Source organism: Malaya genurostris, chromosome 1, assembly GCF_030247185.1.
Source record: "Malaya genurostris strain Urasoe2022 chromosome 1, Malgen_1.1, whole genome shotgun sequence".
Lineage (NCBI taxonomy): Eukaryota > Metazoa > Arthropoda > Insecta > Diptera > Culicidae > Malaya > Malaya genurostris.
In genome coordinates, this window is record NC_080570.1 from 107,687,453 (window position 1) to 107,700,599 (window position 13,147).

At 36.8% G+C, this 13,147-nt stretch overlaps 2 protein-coding genes across 2 annotated transcripts in view; one reads left to right on the forward strand and one right to left on the reverse strand.

Moving 5' to 3' along the window:
• Window positions 1-9,769, forward strand: part of LOC131425337 (paxillin) — a 13,943-nt gene extending 4,174 nt beyond the window's left edge. Inside the window, exons 2-4 of the mRNA XM_058587151.1 lie at window positions 8,282-8,494; window positions 9,327-9,560; window positions 9,622-9,769. Coding sequence (XP_058443134.1) covers window positions 8,282-8,494; window positions 9,327-9,560; window positions 9,622-9,705 — 531 coding nt within the window. The 3' untranslated portion in view covers window positions 9,706-9,769. The remainder of the gene's footprint in view (window positions 1-8,281; window positions 8,495-9,326; window positions 9,561-9,621) is intronic.
• A 71-nt stretch (window positions 9,770-9,840) lies between these two features.
• On the reverse strand, window positions 9,841-11,888 carry LOC131425335 (uncharacterized). Its single transcript, XM_058587150.1, has 2 exons — window positions 11,759-11,888; window positions 9,841-11,693 (listed from the first exon to the last, which is right to left on the reverse strand). The coding sequence occupies exons 1-2, from the start codon at window positions 11,813-11,815 to the stop codon at window positions 9,903-9,905; spliced, it is 1,848 nt and encodes a 615-aa protein (XP_058443133.1). The 5' UTR covers window positions 11,816-11,888; the 3' UTR covers window positions 9,841-9,902.
• Window positions 11,889-13,147: the final 1,259 nt, after the last annotated feature.

A 13,147-nucleotide genomic window follows, 5' to 3' on the forward strand; every position in this document is an offset into this window, starting at 1 on the left:
TTCACAATTCTTAAATTTAGTTCCGTTGCGTAAATTCTTCTTATCTGACCTTGCTGCTGCTTCCCACTGAAAAAGCGGTTAGGTCTTGTTGGGTGATGAGCGTTTGTTGAACGACATACCGAACGAAATAGTCGTTTAGTTTATTGAAACGGTTTGTTATTATTTTCTTTCCTACGAATATAGAATGAAAATTGAGCGTTTTCTTTATAAAAAAGATAATATTCTATTATTCTACGCAAAGTTGAAGTATTCTACAGGTATGACGTGTTTATTTAAAAATATAAGTAGTAAGAAACTTCCAAAATTCATTAGTAAAACTAGTGCAAGGGGGCTCCAACTACTCATATTGAAAATGGTTCATCAAAGATTCTCTGGCCGCCGGGTTTGTTGAACGAAAAAAACGACACCCGGTTAAAATCAAGCAGTCTTGGGCATTACATTGTGGGAATTTGGACTTTCTGTTTCAACAGACTTCGCAGCCGATTCTTAGTCCTTCCAGGTCGGGGCTCGAACATACAACAACTAGCTTGTAAGACCAGCGTCCTATGCGTTGAACCGCTAACCCGGTTAAATGGTCTGTCAAAATCTGCAATCATAAAAACCACAAAATGATCACGTTTTGTTCATGTACATAGTACAGTGGTACATAAGAATGCGCACAATAAATTTTGCACAGTTCTCTATTCTTTTACGAAGGAAAAAAATATTTTGGACCCAAATCGTCATATGGACACGACTTGGAAACGTCTCATATACATATTTTTTGTGAAGTATACTAAATTCATCGAATTTGGACACACACAGTACAATTTACCAATTAAACCAATCTAAATCTACAATAAATGAATATTATATATGTTCTTATATGTTATATTTAACATTTTATATTTACGATAACGTTCCGATTGACGTTTATGCCCACATACAAAACTATTTTTTCATTAAAGATTGTGAAAACACTTTCCAATTAGCAATTTTACTCGAAGCTGCTCGACACGAAACATTCGCTCATGACAACAATAAACATCGTTCGCACTTCTACATGCAAGGAAAAACAGTTGTGAAACTATACTCTTGGAAAAAAATTAAATTTACGCTTGACATAAATTCAAGCATACCGTAATTTATTCGGTGATGACACAATATTACATTTACCAATATGTAAATATAAATTTTGCGTCTCTATCGATGTAAGTTTCAGCTAAATTAATTGTGAAGTTAATAATATGACTTATCTTTATATACTGTTATGAATGTAAGTGAATCACAACGCTCCTTTTATGTGCATCTATAAAGATGTAAATTTTTCTAAGTGTGTACACTCTTAGAAAAAAATTAAATTTACGCTTGACGTAAGTTGAAGCAAGCCGTAGTTTCTTTGGTTTGAAACAATATTACATCTATTGACATGTAAAAATAATGTTTGTGTCTGCATCGATGTAAAGTTCAACTAAATCAACTGTGAAGATAAAGATTATCCTTTCATGTGTATCTATAAAGACGTAAATTTACACGATTTTTACTAAGTGTGTAGCTTAACTTAGGCTTATCACAACGATTTATTTTATTGAAATAGTGACAGCAGAAAATCTGGTTCGATGCTGTAAATATCGTTCCTGAAACCACAAAACAGGATATTCGTCATTTCCTAACGGGTTAGTTTATAGACTTTTCGATTTTAACTAGTCCAACAAACTAAGTGTTTTGTTAGTTTGAATTGGACCAATTTTTCGACATGTAACAGACAAAATGCAGCAATATGACTGAGCGATGCGCATTATTGTCGAACGCGGCCTGTGCATTATTTGAATAAGTGACATTATGATTTCTAATTACGATTAAAACTTCGTTTTAGTCAAAAGAACTATTACTAGACCAAGAAAAACGTGATTCTATAGGAAACAAACGATATAAATCTTTTATTTACGACCCAAAAACGCTAAAAGAAAGACAGATTTTTTATTTACGTCTGCCGTATTGATATAAAATTGACAGGGAAGGGGAAATGTAGCCGGATGAAGTTAATCGAAACCAAATCTCAATGTTTGTAGCAAAAAATTGTGTTAAACATTAATAGGAGCTCACAATGAGATGCACACTAATGTGTATCGGGCACTATTACCCGCCTTGACCCTACACAACGGAAAAACAGTCTGGAAAAAGTCGACGAATGAAATTATAGAAATGGTAATTTGTGAAAAATATTACCACCATTCCATTCGTATTCTATCTCATCGAACCATATCGACTTAACTACGAAATAAATTAAAAAAATACAATCTAACTTCGAGTAAAGCGAGAAAAAAGTATAAATCTACACAGATGAGATTTCTGCCAGATGCTTGTCTCCTTATAGTGAACGTGACTAGAGATGGACTCGACCTGAACCTGAACCCGATAGGTACTGTTTTTTTTTCAATCGTAAACGCAGAAAAATAATAACTAGTTCTTCTGTGAGCATATCTGCTGTTAAACATTCGCAGTGTGAGTTTTCACTTCAAACAAGAGTGATTGCGTCATTCAGCTGCTGGTCATTTGTATTGGAGAAAAGGAAAACGAAAAGTGGGTAACGATGGGGAACATTTTACAAAACCAGCTGTTCTAATGGCTCTAAATGTTATCTAAAGACCTATTAAGATTATTTCTTTGCAAATCAAAGGTAAAAAATAAAATAAATTCGAACCAAACGAGCACAAATAAAGCTAGCATTTGGCTGCCTCGCGTTCGAAAAAATGTTCGAAATCTTTAATTCTTCTGAAAACCGAAAACGATTAAAAACATCGTTTTTGGAAAAGGGCTCAAATTTTTGTCAGCCATTGATATTAATTTAGTCAGCTGCTCAGATAAATTAATACATTATGATGCGTATTCTCTTTCTGGCAATGCTTGTAAAAAGGCAGAGTATTCATCGTTCGGAAAAGTATTTCTACCATTGTCATCATATCTGCTATCTGACGTGACCGGAGTCTTTAGGTATTAAATAACATGTGAGAATCATGGCCAATCGCACTACATAAACAATAAACATATTACTTCAGAGTAAGATTTTGTTGTAACTTCAGTCCGTTCTGATTAGTGAGGAATTATCAATACACTGCCTGTATCTTATTCTTATGCTTAATCTGTGCTTAGGAACTCAGATATGAGTTTTTAAATATAAAACTGTGTATTATCAATTAAGGAAATTTTGGACATTTGGAATAGTTTCTTGTGTCCTTCGTATTCATACATTTCATTTCGAAAAGTACAATCATTGCTTCGAAAAATTGTATTACGATCAAAAAAGCATAAGACACTGTGCAATAATCGGTTGCAAGGTCGGACCTTGGCAGTATATTGGGTAGAAAACATTGTGTTTATTATTATAAATCGTTTCGGAAGTAAACATAAACTTCAGTATTCAAAAATAAACTTCTTAGTGGTTAATATTCTATCACTGAGATATAATTAGCTAAAATCAAGAGAACAGAAAATCCGTGAAGAATTTCGATAGAACTCAGAAAACTCCCAAATATTGACACAGCTTGAAGAGAGGACTTACGGCACTCATTTATCACAAAAGACAAACATCACAACCATCATCGCCCGACGAACCGAAAAAATTTAATGGGAATTGCAGGCCAAGAATTTCCTTTTAAATTCGGCACACTTTCAAGCTCTTTCGAGCACATCTTGCTCAACTCATCTAGATGACCGGAAAACCAAAACGTTCTTCCGAGCGAATAGTGAATGAAACGATGAATGAAATAAGAAAACAGATCTCAAGCAAATCGTAAATTGTGCCGCATTTTCGGGTAATTTGAAAATACAAATCGGAGTGGCCGTTTGTTTTGATTAATACTAGCGCTAAGATTTTTCACACGGCTCTCGAGGAAAACACCGCTCTAAATTGCTCGCGTGCGAGTGCTAAAGATGAATCTGCCTCCACTGCGAATTAAAACGTTTTACGAGCGACACCAAAATTACATCTTCTAGCCCCGAAAGGTAAATCAAGTGGCCTCTTTTCGGCGAATTTTCAAACGATGCATGAAGTTTTGATAGCTGGTAGTAAAAATTAACATGTATTCAAACTTATTATCGATACTGGTTGAGTAGATCTGAATGTACGTTATATTTTTAGATCTTGAATCTACCAATTGATATGAATGTTTTGACGAAAATAGGTTCCAAAAGAACTGTTCATTAAATTGTTTGGATTTGAAAATCTGTTAAAACAAAAGTCTCATTGGTTACATTAGTGTTCGATGTTCCGTTCGGGAAGCACCGGTAGTAGCGATCAAACAATCCAAAAATAGAACAATCGTCCATTTCCCACCCTCTTAGAAAAAAAGTTCAACGGTGGTCCTTCATTGGTCCAATATGTTGGATCATCGGTCCAATGAAAGTCCAATCAATCGTTCAACGGGGACCTTCGATGGCCGATTTTGAAACAGACCGTTGAACCGAATGCAATTTTTTTCGTTCAACAAACCCGGCAGACAGAGGTCCAATGTTGAGCCATTTTTAATACGAGGAGTTGGAGCCCCGTTGGACTAAAATAGAGCTCAGTTATCATTCAGAAACAGAAAGTTGCAGTTTTAAAGCCTGCAGTTAAATTCAGTTCAAAGATGGTTCATTAACTAGTCCGTTTTCCATTTTTATTACAACCAGTCCGGTCCGGTACGGTACAGCTTAAATTTCTTGTAAACCAGCATTCGAAGCGCTTTCAAGAAAATAGACAGACGTCGGTTAGTTGGATGGCCAATTCAGTTTGGCGTCGATAGTGTTCACGTCAAAACGTGTACGATTTATACAGTATTTATGAAATAGTTGAAATTTTCTAATTTTTGGGTATATTTCATTTCTGTGCATTGTTATAACGATCTAGTTAGTGCTTTTAAAAGTTCATTCCGTGCTGAATCCAATGATAATTAAATGTTCTCGATTACGTTGAAAATAGAATTACTATTGCGTTTAAAAAATGAATTGTCTGCGCGGGGCTAAACTGGGCAATAAAGTCTGGTTTAACTGGACACATAATTTCTAATTTGTAATTTTTAACGGATTATTGAAACATACCTAAATATTGATAACAATACTGCTATTTTACTTCTTATCACTCACTAAAACTAGATTAACTTTGAATTTAAGTAAAACATTCATTATAAGGGGTGATGATTTAAGAGGTATAGAATTCGATTTTCAAATCAAACATGAAAAATTTGAGAATTTGATGAAGTCTTTATTGGAATCGAATCGAAATTTTTCAACTTCTTTGTATAGACGCCAAACAAAAATTAATCGTACGATATGCGTCAAAATTTGACAGAATGTGTATAAAAGTGTTGCCAACGTTGAGAGAATAAAAGTTTACCGATTGGACAAGCGCGGGAATTTTAAAATGAAAATTCCGGTTCTTTTTTTATCATAAGGTATATTCCCGGTGAGCAGGATTATGTCTCACGCAAGGTTGAAACCAACAGACAATCCATTGGTTCTATTTCTTTTGCGCTCGTTAAATTATCTTAAGATTTGGTGCTCTACTGAATTCGATCTTCATTTTTGTGAGAAACTATATATCCGCGGTTTTTGGAGTGTTAGATTTTGGGTTGGTCACTTTATCACGAACCTGGTACAAAAACTAATGCACATTTTTCCAAGTCACAAATTAAGAATTATAGCTGAAAGTTGAAGAAATACAACCATGAAGATGACTTGAGTAACAACCTAGTTGTAATGGATGCTTTTTATCAATTTCCAAAAAGTGCCCGGTTTAGCCCTGTTCTCCCCTACTTTAGTTCTGCGTTCCTGTCAATTTCCTAACTAACAATTTTATATTAAATCCAACTTAACAAGTTAGTTTGAGGTCAACGAAATTAGGCTGAAGTGAAAAATTTTTGACCAGGATTCAGGAACCGAAACTGAAACTGAGCAAAATTCTAAATATGAAAGGGCCTCAGCATTTAGTTGAAAAATTCAGGTTCGAAATGCAGATAAAAAGTTCAGTTCATAAATTTGGTTACAGAATGGTGAAACTGAGCTCATTTTCAGAATCCAGGAGTTCTAGATCAGAATTCTGATTATGAATCTTCTTCGAATTTCGAATATAAATTGAGGAGCTTAATTCAAATTCAATTCAAAATCTAGTCAAGAAACCAGTTTTAGAATCAAAAATTAGGATTTAGTTTCGATGTCAATTTCTGAACCTGTAATTTGGAACTAAATTCTGATACAATATTCTAAACCTGAAATTTAGTGTAGAATTCAGGTGGACCAGAATCCAGGTTCTGAATCCAGTTTCGAAAATCAGTTTTGGAATTTTGTCCCAGAATCTAACACAAAGTTCCCATAATCCAATACAATTCTAGTTTCAGTATTCAGAAGCTGAATGCGATTACTGACAATCTGATAATGTTGTTCCTGCTGCGTGATGAGTTTTCCTCATTGTTTCCAAAAGTTTGAGAAAACTATTTTTTTAGGTTATTTATGGTTACCTAAAACTGCTGAAAATTTGATTTGTAAGTTGCTTATCATATTTCTGATAACATGGATAAATAATAATGAAGATATTCGCAATTAAGTTCTACCCATTCTTCCACAGGCCTAATTTTGAAAAGGCGCCCTATGATAAAGTGAACCCACTCCATTTTCTTAAGGATGATCTACGGACCTGTTTCAATCTGTATGTTATACTAGTTAATGCAAAAACAATCCCTTGGTTTCTTTCAAAAATCGAAGAGAAACCTTTTGAATAGAAAACAAACAATCGATAAAATCTCTTACTTTGACTCGGCTGTTGATAATCCGATTTTTCAAATTTTAAAATCATTAGAATCTTACTAAATGATTGAAAAGAAAGTTGACAATTATCCAAAAAAGGTCTGACGTAAGACATCTTAACCGCAGAATTTAAATCAAAAAATTTTATAAGTCTGAATAAAATGTAGCTCTGCTTTAGCAGCTACAAAGTCATTCCAATAAATCGAGGTATTGAGAATAGATAAGATTTTTGAAACGGGTGATCGAACGGCACATGGCTTGCTTGTTCGTTGCGGGTGGCCTGATCCATGCTGCTTTCCAATGCGACAGTCGGCAAAAAACACCATGAATGCCACAACCGGATAAAATCATTTGTTTCGAAGAGCCAGTTAAATTTTTATCCGGTTTTTGTATTCAAGGTTCTTGCGAAGAATATACGTTTAAACGATTTTCATGCAGCAAAATCCGTGTCCGGCTCTTGCTCTCAAGGATGGCTTTTATCGTATCAAAGAACGCTCACTAGCAACTCTTCATACGATTCAATCAGTGCTATCAAAGAGAGACGGATATCATCGCAGCAACAAAAAACCGGCATGATTCATTTAACATAGAATGGACACCAGTGCGAGAGCGAATTTCTCTCGATGACCTGTCTGAGAATCAAAGGTTAGCACGCTGCTATGAGGATTCTCTCTGAAGCAACAAACGGTCGCTTATTCTCGATTCGCGATCCGATTCTATATGGGGAGTTGATATTTGCGATAGAATCATTTTACTATTGCCGCTTATTCTAACTATGTGCATATAACCTTTGTATAAATTATGTCTATGAAAATGTATGTGAATGCTCCACACAAGGGTTTTGAAATATTGCAACCTAGTATGAGAATCATCAAGTCGAATCATCGATTTGATTTTCTACGATAATTGTCAACTTGCGATTCTCTCTTGGTAAACTCCACATAGCACCGTTCATAACCAGACTGTAAATTCTTTTTAAGAGCCGTGAAATACTCAGAGTATGAAGGGGAAAGAAGAAATGTAGAAAAATTCTCTCACGGTTCATGCATTGAGAGACACGAGTTCTTGTAGCATCTTCTACCGGATTAAAAATGTTGTATACAATATAGATAAATATCGAGCATCTTCTGTCAAATTATTGGTAATCACAAAAGTTGCTCTTAGTGTTTTTATACGGTTTTGCATTTAAAATACTTAAACGGGGACTAAGTTGCACTTCTTCGAATGTGCTGATTTGGATTATATTTATATATATAGCTGTGAACATAAAGAATTAAATTCTACGTTATTGAAAACTATAATTTGTAGGTCAAGTTCTAGTATTGATCTGAAACTTTCTACAACCTGAGTGCAAGGTTAATTGGGAACAAATTCACTACTGCAATTTCCAATCTGCGAAAAAACGTCTTGAATCTATAATCCAAATGTTGTTCCCCCGATCATGTTTAGATCCAATTCAATTTGACCCAATATAGTTCAGTTTGATAATACATACGATTAATGTTTGGTTTATTTTTTACAGAGTACCTGCTATGGCTGCAAAGAGCAAATCAAGGACAAAATGTTGGAGGCCCTGAATAAATGTTGGCATCCAGAACATTTCGCCTGCAAGGAATGCAAAAAGCGCATCATCGAGAACAAGTTCCACGAAAGTGAAGGTCTTCCGGTGTGTTCCAAATGCTACGACTCCAAGTTCCAAGCGATCTGTGCCGCGTGCAGAAAAATGGTCACCGAGGTTAGTATGCGCACCTTACTCGTTCTTACCCTTATGGATTGAAAATTCCTGAGAATAGCTCACAGGTGTAAGGTGCGCCATCCAGGTGTCTAGAATTTGTCACTTGATAGACATGAACATGTGACGTGTCAGCGAAAACAAAATCTTACCCAGCAGTGAAGTGAAAGGTTAAGTCAACACAACACCGGACTCCGGTGGTACTTGCGAACCGTGTGCATCTTTTTCGCGCCACCCCCGCAGCGAAACGATTCATAGATCACTGCTAGTACCGCTAGCTTGTACATTTGGGAAATTTCGTCGTGATTCCAGAAATAGATTCCAATACGGTGATATCTCAGTTTCATTAATACCCGGCTGAGTAGATCGGCGCTTCGCATGAGTCGAGATCTTTCTCACTATTCCTAGCCCGGTCGTCATGGATCGAATAGTAAATATTTACTCAAAGCGGACCGTCCTCCGCTCCGCCGCGCCCACGAACCACTGTTTTGATACAGCATCATCAGTGCAGTATTTTTTAAATATAATTTTCTGGATACAATTTTCTCACGGAAACTAGAGAACAAGAGCACTTTAGAATACAGTGTAATACCAACGTTTTATTAGGCGTGAAAAACATGAAAGAGCTTTATTAATGATTTGTGGCGCTGATGTGGCGTCTTTTCGTGTTGGGTTGAGTAACTTTATTCTCAGTATTCATTTGATGTTTTCCAAATTTAATTGGTCTAGTGAGCGAAATTGGCTTGCGTCGGATGTGACTTCATTCTGATCAAACAAAACTGTATTGACATATAATCTCTTCAAGAATGTATAATTTTTCTTTATTTTCACACAGAAAGTAGTGAAGGCGATGGGCAAAACCTGGCATTTGGAACACTTTATTTGCGGCGGACCCTGCAAGCAACAATTGTCCGGCCAGACCTTTTTCGAACGCAACGGAAAGCCGTACTGCACGGCCGATTACGAACGGTTGTACGCTCCGAAATGCGGCGGTTGCAAGAAGGCTATTGCAGAAAAGGCTCTGTCAGCACTGGAAGCCAAGTGGCACAAGGACTGCTTCAAGTGCAAGGTTGTATTGCTATCGTACTTACAATTTATCCGATCGAAATTTATCGTTTTTTTTATTGCAGCTCTGCAAAGAACCGATTGGCATTGATTCCAAGTTTCGGTCCGATAAGGATAAACAACCGATTTGTGAGAAATGTGGAATCTAAGTTCCTAAGTGACATCATTGAATAAAATTTGGACACAAGCATGAATAAATGAATAATAATCCTCTCTCTCTGTATCTTTTACTTCAGTTTTTCATTATTGCATCTGAAGCTCTGTGTGTTAAGGCTTATTGTTCAAAATGTTTTTTTTTATTGTATATCAATAAAACATAAGATGGTTCAACAATGATGCGAGAAATTCATCTTACCTCCAGTGACGGTATCAAGTGCTTTAACTCCTGCTGAGTAATATTTTGAATAGTATCCATTATCAACTGTCGCAGTTCTTGGTTCACTTCCGAGCTGATGGCGGCATCCCGGCTGGTCGACATTTTCGTTAAGGCACTAGAGACTTCTTTCAACAGGCGGGAATTGGCTAAAGGATCTGATTGCTGTTGGACTTGAGTCACCACATCGTCAATAGTCCCCGCGGGAGTTCGTGCTGAACGCACTCGGGTTTTGCTTTTACTTTGACCGAGCGAGGAAGAGCTGGATTTGGATACAGGAACTGTTATGATTTTACCACATTTTTGTGTTTTCGTGGTATCATTTGGCGGTTGTTTGGCAGCACGATGTTTCAATGTTGAGCGTTTTTTGGTGTCAGAACTTACGCTTTTCCGAGTGGGAATGCGCCGTTTCTGTACCGGAGTTGTAACACCGTACATTGAATACTTGGCATTTAGCACAGTTGATTCCGATGGAATGTTTGACACTTTGACTCGCTTTCGCTGATTTTTTTTGTCTTTTTTTCTACCAGCTTCTTCTTTTAAACTTTGCTTCAACAGGTGACACTTTTCATTAATTTCGTCAACTATTAAATCATCCTCGTCAAAGATTCCTTTCTGCACACAGACCTTTGTAGAGCTGACGATTTGTTTTCCCAACGTCCAGAGCTTCTCTGGATTTACACCGATGACAAAGTATTTCATATTTTTCAAGTAGAATTTAAGACCTTGACAAATTAGTTTATACAACTGATAAACTTTCGGAACGAATTCAAATGAATTTCGGGCCATTACGCATACGTCTTCTTCCAGACGATTAATTTGGTACAAATAATTCCTCTGAAATCTAATCAAAAACTCAGCCGTTCGCTTTTCTCGCTTCCGTTCTTCAAGCTCATCCTCGGGTTCTTCGACTTTTCCCATACAGTGTCGGATATCATCAATCAGCAAACACACTTTCTTCTGAAGCTCAGTAATTTTAACGAACGTATCAAATTCTTCTACCAGTGACTTCCGAGATACTGGTCGTGTTAAATTAGACGAAATTTCGGGTACAAAACGTAGCCTGTTTTCAGAGTACTTTTTATTGGACCGTTCGATCGCAGCAAAGTCAAAAATCGTTTGAATATTGTTTACTGGGTAAGGATCTTCGGTCTCGTAGGTTTCGATAATCGCCGAAGCAGGTTTAACTGGTGAACGAACACGAATTACAGGCAGCACTTTGACGGATTCCGATTCCGAGTCACCATCGCTTTCGTTATTCATTATTGTGAGTTCCTCGGCAATTGATTCGGAGTCTAAAAACTCTAAGCAGTCGTCGTTAATCGGGTTGCGTTCATTTTCCAATGAGTATTTCGGTGCCAATATTGACCTATGAACTGCACAATCTTCGTCCCCAATCAGATTATCCTCAATGTCTGCTGTTGTTTCATCCGATGTATGTTGGAAGTCAGGTTGCAAAGGTGAAAATAGTACAGATGATCCTGATGAACAAATCGTAGATTCCCCATCGCTATGCTCATCATCTTCCGATTTCAATTCATGATTCTCATCAGCTAAGAAAGTTGGCGCTTCACAATGAACTTCTTCTTCCTGTAGATCCATCACTGCTGTTCGTAATATTTCGTCAATTTCGTCGTCCTGAAGCATCCGAACATTTTTCTGTTTAGTTTCCACTGGCATTTGACTACTAGTAGAATCAACTTGCACATCTGAACTTTTTTTAACATTGCGAATGATTCGATCTAATTGAGTAACGTCCAGGTACTACGACAAAAAACTGGGTTACTGTTGTCAAAGTGTATATGAAAGAGTGAAAAAATTGTACGTACCTGGAAATTGTATGCTTTTGTGCTTTTCCGCAAAAATTCATTAACGTTGATATCCATTTTTAGTTATTTAACACAAGCAAATGTAGAGAGCATTCCAGCACTATTTTCCCTGACTGATAGAATATTGACACCAAACAAAATATTCTGCGTCTACTTTGTTTTGGCCTCATGGTTACCATGTGCAACCGATGCTTTTGATGCTAGCCAGCAAAATTGAATGTAGATGGTAAAACAAGGATGTTGCGCTTCAGTGAGCACGTTCTTTTTTGCGCCTATGCTCCTACAGTTCCACCATGAACAACTGTGACGGTTCGTAAATTCGAAACCGACTAGCGCTACGCCAACCGTCTGTTATCCCACCATATCAGACTACAATAGGATAACCGTTATGATTTTTTTCGAGAAAAAAATAAACTTAAAGCACTTAACTTATTAAAAGAGCTTTCAGTAAAAGAAAGCTCAATGCCAGCAAAAGTGATAGCTTTCAACGTTCTAGGGTAACGGTTCTCACATTCTTCTCAGCTCCACCATACGTCTCATGTGCTAAAACCATTGGTATGAATGACATTGCTGTTCGATGCATTGGCCTAAAGGGTACCTAAATTTGTACATCCGCTTCCAATTTTCGCGTCACTAAAATTTACTAATCCGCAAAACAATATGGTTACAAGCATGGAACAAGGCTATATGTGAAAAAGATGAAAAGGTTTATTTTCTCGCTCCACCAAACTTTTCTTGTTCCTTTTGGGTTCCATAAGCTCGATCGAAAAAAAAAACTCATTTCTCGCGCCCGGGGTTTGCATGGGATCAAAGACATCATATTAACAAAATATCCAGCTTTCACATTTCCCGAACAAATCATTGGCAACATCATTTTTTGCGAGCGTGGCGTCCTCAGGCGAGTCCGCATCTAATCTCGTACATAGAAGAAGGGGAGAGAAATGTCAAATTCGTTCGCGCCAAAATAGCAGCATACAATTGACATGATATGTTGAATGTGATGCCGTGCGATGGCGTTGCTGAACTGAATATTGATTTCGCTCCAAGCTGACAGGGTCGATGGGATTTAGTATGGAGAAGTTCACGTTTCACTAAAAAATTGGCTGGAGATCAACTCTTAAACTCTAAAAATCAGTGCATGTGTGATTTTCGCAGGAAATTTGTCGAGGACCGCAAAACAATTCGACATTTCAAGAAAAAGTTTTTAAACGAAAACCGACACAAGGTCCGTACACTGCACTATGGTCCGAAACGGGAAATTAGCGTAACAAAAATATTTCACTATTAAATATTAGTTTTTTGTAGTTGGTGTCTTCACAAAAGTTGTTTGTAATCAAATGGCGCTTCTTTTGATGAAAAAAGTTACTAGGGTGGTCCTCATTTAGTTTG

Bases quoted from the DNA above. Each gene is read 5' to 3' on its own strand.
- LOC131425335 (XM_058587150.1), bottom strand. From the start codon at position 11,815: ATGGATATCAACGTTAATGAATTTTTGCGGAAAAGCACAAAAGCATAC. The intron at 11,694-11,758 runs GTACGTACAATT...TTTTTGTCGTAG, and splicing joins CAAAAGCATACAATTTCCAG to TACCTGGACGTTACTCAATT.